General features: G+C 29.2%; 1 protein-coding gene across 2 annotated transcripts in view; it reads left to right on the plus strand.

Moving 5' to 3' along the window:
• The window catches only part of abd-A (abdominal A), a 37,533-nt gene extending 36,219 nt beyond the window's left edge, over positions 1-1,314 (plus strand). Inside the window, exon 3 of one of the 2 annotated variants that reach the window (XM_077440857.1) lies at positions 391-1,314. In XM_077440857.1, coding sequence (XP_077296983.1) covers positions 391-785 — 395 coding nt within the window. In that variant the 3' untranslated portion in view covers positions 786-1,314. The remainder of the gene's footprint in view (positions 1-390) is intronic. The other variant, XM_077440858.1, reaches the window with a different exon arrangement.
• The last annotated feature ends 6,089 nt before the right edge of the window (positions 1,315-7,403 follow it).

Below are 7,403 nucleotides of genomic sequence, written 5' to 3' on the forward strand. Positions count from 1 at the left end.
TGTAATGAGCTTGGTTTCGGGCATTTCATATGCCGGCGACATGTTAGTTTGAAAATAACTATGATACGTGGTTCATTAGGGTGATGTTTTGTAGCTATGGTTGTTTGCACGATTTCCAACTACATACTACATACCCTTACGAGTTTTTTATTGTGTCGCAAACGAAATCGTTAGTGCTTTAAATAAAATATTTTTAACTGGCGAATGTTTTTTTAACGGCCCTGTAATCTTATACGGTTTTACGATTACGACGGGAATCACGATAACCTTTTACCGGCCGCGTTTTTCCACACGCGAAATTCCCAGAAAGTATATGTACACCTTTTTTTTCCGACAGTGATGTTTTCTTTATTTGAAATGAAAAATACTAACATGCTTGATTTGTTTCAGGACCTAATGGATGCCCTCGACGACGGGGACGCCAAACGTACACTCGTTTTCAAACTTTGGAGTTAGAGAAGGAGTTTCACTTTAACCATTACCTGACACGTAGACGCCGAATAGAAATAGCCCATGCTCTTTGCTTAACGGAGCGACAGATAAAAATCTGGTTCCAAAATCGGCGGATGAAGCTGAAGAAGGAGCTTCGAGCCGTGAAAGAAATAAACGAACAGGCCAGACGCGAACGGGAAGAACAGGATAGGATGAAGCAACAACAGCAAGAAAAACAGGCGAAAATGGAGCACCACGGACACCACGCAAGTCATCATCACGATCCACTCAAATTGGGGCTCGATAAAAGTTCAGCAGATCTCTTAAAAGCCGTCAACAAAGTTCCGACGTAAGAAAAACCAGAGTGTGTTATTATTAAATGGGCTCTGAGTCAAATCAGTCTTAATTAATATATTTATATATTAAAAAATAAAGAGTGCAATCGAACGCATTATTCCTCTAAGGACTAAAGTGGAAGCTGAAAACGTGAGACATTTAAAAATAAAATGGGTTTGAGTATTAAGAGTTGTGAAGGAAAAAAGTTCGACTCATTGTGAAAATTCCTAATTCGTCCGTGTTTTTACAAAAGAAAATATCTCAGTGAAAACAGATGAGAAATTATGTATCCATTAGTATAAATAATAGTATGTCTTAATCCGAAGTGAAACGGGTGTTTCAGAAATCATTGCGCTTAACGCATAATTTTGTTGCCATTTTTTTCTTGAACGTTCGGAACAAATTTGGAAACTTTTACTTAACGGGTGGCCATACTTGTTGTTATCAATATAAAAGATATTTTTTACAATTTTATAAAGTTTGCCGTCTCGTCGTATTCATCAAAAATGGGATCCGGTATTTATTTATTATTGTCCCTACTAAACGAAAAATAAGAAAAACACTTAATTAACTGTCATGGTATGTACCTTTAAAATGTATTATTCTACATTTAATGATTAAAATAGCGGTACGAATATACAGTCTTAAAATTAACTTGTATAAATAATACAAATATTTCACAAAAATCGTCTCAAATACGTACTAGAAAATAAGTTGATAAACGTCAAATATAAGTAGCAATGTAAGTAGGTTTAAGCTATACTAGAAAACAAATTATCCAATTAAATCAAAATGACAACTGGGAGAATGGTCTGGAGCGAGAAAAAGTGCAAATTTGTATTTGATAACATAGGGATGAACAGATTATATTAATCTATTTTTTTCACGGACATCGATTAATAAAAAGTATATATTTATTCTCCATATATGTACATTTAAAAGTACAGAAGGTTTGGTTTCGACATTTTTTTATTAATATTCTTTTATATATATTTTTTTTATTTTTTGAAATTAGATGTTTGAATTCTATAAGTTTCAACATGTTATTATTTTGTTAAACAAATTTTGAATTATTAATGTTATTATTATATTTTTTTATCTTCATTATTATATCTACGGTTACGTTTTATTTTTATTTTCATACAAAAATTCTATCTTGGCGTTTCAATGCGAAGTAATAAGGAAAACTGCAACTGACTGTTATTGAAATATTTTATTATGATATTGATCTTATTATGTACTACATATTTAGGGATTAAGTAGTTAAGAATTTCTATTTGATTTTGTTCATGTTTTTCATGTTGTGATCGTTAACTGTGTGTAATTTGCTATTGTTCGATTTATGAAAGTGGCATTTCTTGATTTGTTGTGTTTTTTTATGTTCTTACAAAAATGTAAATTTTAATCGATTTTTGTAAATTATAATACGACTGTGACGTTATCAGTTGCCATTTAACGAAAGTTGTGTAATTATATAATATTATACATGCACATCGACAATTTGGCAATATTTTTTATTGCTTAAGTATCTTTATGTGATAACTCTTTGATTTTGTGTTGAATAGAATACTACAATTAATCGCATTGAACAATGTACAAAACATTAATTATACGTTTTTGTATAAGACACTTTTTGCCTTTTATACGATTAATAAATACATTTTCTATACGACATTTTTTGCAGGAAAATTTAAATTTTTAGTAACTTAATGCGTATATTTGCATATCACCGCTTGTACTTTAATACAAACAATATATATTTTTCAAAGATCACAACATTATATTTAATTTTTTGTTTTTATATACACATATATATTGTTTTATGATCCGTTGAACAAGTTTAGTGTGAAAAAACAATATTCAATCTTATACGTAATTTGATGTCAGGGTAGAAATTAAATAGGCTATGACTTAAAAAAATCCAGATGTTAGCATTCTTTCTCTAAAAATCATATGAATGTCAGTTAGTTATACAAAAAGGAATTTACTTCTCAAATTTTGTCGACATAAATTAATTGTTAAAAAGAATCTTTTAATAATATAATTCTTAACAACATCTCCGCTTTATACATTATATTATATATAAATAAGAAGTTTAATGTAATATATTTTTATTGGAATTTTTCTTTACTTATGATATATATATATATATATATATATATATATATATATATATATATATATATATATATATATATATATATATATATATATATTCAGTATTATTTGTAGATTACCTAGCTGTTAAAATTTGAGATTGCCACATGCTATTCATTTTTAATTTCAATTTTATGTTTTCGTCAATTATTATTTTGGAAAATTGCTTTTTAATGGAGGCTTGCACACAAGGGAACGTGAATAAAAATTATTTAAATCATAAGTATACGGAACGCGATCGAAAGATGAAATAGAAGGCCGCGCTAGTACTGCCTGCATTATTCGTAATTAAAAAATAATAAAAAAAATATATCATAGGTGAAACCGTTATGTAAATTTTCCAGATTTGTTAAAATATTTCGCTTGGTGTATTAGTCTGAAGTGTGTGATTATTTAGAAATGCCTACGTTGTGTATCTATAATAGCTTCTAGTGGAGATATTTAAAGTGGATTAAAAAGAAAGACAATATCACTTATTTTCAGAACATCTTTACACCTGTACAAAAACTTTAATCACGTAATCAAATCAAGTCACGTTTATGATCTGGCTATTTTTATTTGAATATTTCTCAAAATTATGAATAGGCCAGCGTACGTAACAAAATCGTATATTTAATATGATTTTTAGAATAAAATTAGTTTATTCTGCTATTTGTCAACACGAACTATTCTACTGACACTCACGCTCGTTAAATTTAACAGTTACTTACATAATTATTTTTTGCGTATTGAATTGCAGTAGAGTTAAGTTAAGAAGTTCCATTTTGTTTTTAATTAAGGTGTTACTTGCCATATTAACATTTCGGTATAATTCCTATAAAATAATAGTATTGTAAATTTATTTAATCGCGATATTAATATTCCACATTAATTTTTTATTTAATTTTAATCGATCGACTTATATATAATAGAACTTGTATATCATTTTCCGTTATAAATATATCGAATAGACTTCCAAATGCACTTTGTATTTAAGTTTTGAAGAAACTTCTCTATGCCTAAACTTATGTATTGAGTTTTTTTTATAATTTAACTATCCGCTATATAGTTTATATATACATACATATGTATGTATGTGTATGTGTGAATGTTTGTCCATCTATCTGTGATTAATCAAATTCAATTATATTCTCTTTTGAAGGGTACATTCCCTTTCTCTTTTCGAATGTGTTTTTGTTATTATTCTGATGTAAAATTTTGAAAAGAAATCTGGAGTGTGTGTATGGATTTATTTATACGAAAAATGGTGCATTTTTATCACTTAGTTGTTTTATCATTTTGTTTGTTAAATTTTCACTATGTTGTAAGAAAATCAACAAATGATACGTAGTTTTTATTTCAATTTCAATTTGGAATAAAAAGTCTTAATTTTGTAAATAAATCCGACTTAGGTCTTTATTTTGTATAGATTATTTCGATGTAATTTTTTATCTTTTGAAATTATATTATTGTGTTTCTTTTCTAAATATTGTTTGAAAATTACTATCAAGGAAGTAATTTCCTTAATCAATGATATATACGTATGTAATATTATATATAAAACTTCTCATATCCGAATTAAACAATTTATTTATAAAAAGTCTGATTTGTATTTCCGGCTATCATTTAATAAAAGGAAAATTCACACAAGGTGACAGGACACGTGAACGAATCTTGATGAGATTCGATAACCACCGATTTTCTTTGTACTTACTATATTATAATATAAAAAAATAAGAGTTTCGTATTACAAAAACTTTCGTCCTATGCCATTACTCCTATTATATTGTATTGTGTATAATAGCAAAACATCTTTATCTAATTCGAAAATAGCTCAAAGGTTAAGTGAAACAAAAAGTAAATAAGTACGTAAAATTGCTACGTAATTATCGGTAGACGTATTATTAAAATTTATCAAATTATTATTGAGCCAACACGTGCTTAATACTCCACTCGATGTTATTTGCTAATTATTATTATTTAACTATATTTCGTATATACATACATTAATATCAGATTTTTCATTTAGATTTTAAATTGATACATTCAATTTTGAGTTGCAATCCGTTGTAATCGGTACAATACCACTAGAATATTATATTAAAAAAAATGTTAAATTAGATATAGATAGGATCTTATATTACTAAATAATAAAATATTTATACAAAATAATACGTAATGTATAAGCCGGTGTTGTTTTAGTATCTCTGAAGTAGTTCAACAGTTCATTATGAGAATGTGAACAAGGCAGAATTTATTGTATCTATTTCGATTCAATGGTTTTTCACCATTCAAAATTTTTAAATATGTTTTTTAATAAATTACTTGATATCACACATTGACTTCAAATTTATTTTTCGCTCAATACGTTTACCAAAAAACCATTGAATTGATAAGATGGAATTCTTCATATTTCAATTTTAACATGTAATAACAGCTATAAATTTTATGTAACAAATATATTGAAATGTAATATGTACAGAATGTCTTAATAAAAGTGATAAAACATGAAAACTTATTTGTACGTACACACCTTGTTTTATGATTTCATTTTGAAACCACTATTATATTTACAAAGTTTCCATTGAAATGTTGATTTTCAATCGAGAATATTTTATGGACTGAATTTACTACATCGCTGTGGTTCTGTGGGAAATTTTAACATGAATATTTTATATTAAAAAAATTAATATTAATGCAAGCAAACCGCGCTTGTTTCAAGTATGCCATTACAGCTGACGTCGGCTTTTCGAGAAGCGAACGTAAATGCTAAATTATGACCTTTTTAGCATTATATCAGAGGGAACCTGCCATTTTCTAATTCTCCACAGACTATAGGAAACGTCTAATAAATTTCAGTTTGCCCTTAAATTACCAATCTTCTCCTCTCCCCAGGCGGCCTATCTTTCTTTTTTCCTTTACCCTGTTCCTTCTCAGAGCCATTGTAGTCATCTCCACCCTCAGCCGCTTTCAGATAAGGTGGGAGGCGAGTGTTGCATAAAAAAATATATGAAAGTACTTTACGAAATATATTTCATTACGTTATAGCCGATAACCAACTATTAAATAAGCATTATTCGATAATTTATAGAAAAAGGCACTGAAAAGCTCGACATCAAGATTTCTGTAAATATATAATATAATTTCACAAGTACATGCGTATATACATACATATGTACACACGTATGTACATATGTACTTTGAATGAGGATGAAAAGTAATTAAATAAAAAAGATTGGATTGGATATAACATTTCTATGGATATAACACATTGGATATTCTTAGTAAGGTTAAGAATGAATTTTCATATTCATTAATTTTTAAATTTTCTTGAGTTGTATTACAGTACCATCACTTATGCAAAATGGCGTCTATATACCAATCAAAAAAGCAATAAAAGTAATCAAAATAAATTATAGTATGCACCGAGCGAGGGTGGGAGATTGAAAATGCCTTGTTAGTTATTTCCTACGGGAAAAATAAAACTTCGCTTCAAATCCTACTTTAAAATTTTCCAATATAATCAGACACCCCGTTTTCACGGTCGGCTACTCCCGCCTCATCAAATTTAAGTAAATAATAAAAAATATCGCAGATCCCTTCACTGTTTAATGTTATTTACGTTTTCAATATAATAATTAAACACGATACCGTTACGTGCGAGATTCACCTCGTATTTATGGCGCTTTTACGACGTCCAAAATGTATTTTTCATACCTGAGCTACATGTGTTACAATGCGTGTGTGTACTTTTCATTGGCTGGCAACTTGCATGGGTCGATACGAAAAAAACGGCGCAGACAAAGGGGAAATGTCCATGGTTGACAGGTTTATGGTGATTAATAACATGTTCTGTAGAGGCGGCGAACATTAGGGGAGTTTCTCGCGACTACATACTAAGACCAACCGAAAAACCCCAAACTTTTACCTGTCGGCGTTTTTAATACGCCAGGTATGTGTTTTTTTTACGTGACCCCTACCTAGGCCAAGACTTGTATTTTAATTCGTCCCGGCTATGAAAATTGATCGATCCAATGGAGTAAATGCACAATTATGTTTTTAAAACACGCCACTGTACTTAAATAATTATAATTTGCACCGGAGTAAATGATTTGTTATTGCACATGGCAGCCTCGAGACAGACACGTTTGAATTCAAGGGATTATTAATGCAAACTCGTCACGTATGTATTAAGCTAACAATTCATAGCTAAACCGTGAAACTAGTCGAAAATGTCCAATTGTAACGATAAAACGGGTAGTAAATCGAAGTTTAATGAATGCGATTCGTATCGAAGTCGATTTATTCGAATCGTTTGAATTTCAATTGACGTTTTGAATGTTTGACGAACGAGTCAACTGTAATCGTAGTAGTATTATAATTGGTTAATATGCAAATCGACATTAAAAATAACCATTCACTTTATTGCTTCGATAATAAATTATAAATTAAATGCGAACTATCCGCCTCGATGATTTTTCATTGTGTCGCTCGAAGAA

The sequence above is a fragment of the Arctopsyche grandis genome, chromosome 11 (assembly GCF_051622035.1).
Source record: "Arctopsyche grandis isolate Sample6627 chromosome 11, ASM5162203v2, whole genome shotgun sequence".
Classification (NCBI taxonomy): domain Eukaryota; kingdom Metazoa; phylum Arthropoda; class Insecta; order Trichoptera; family Hydropsychidae; genus Arctopsyche; species Arctopsyche grandis.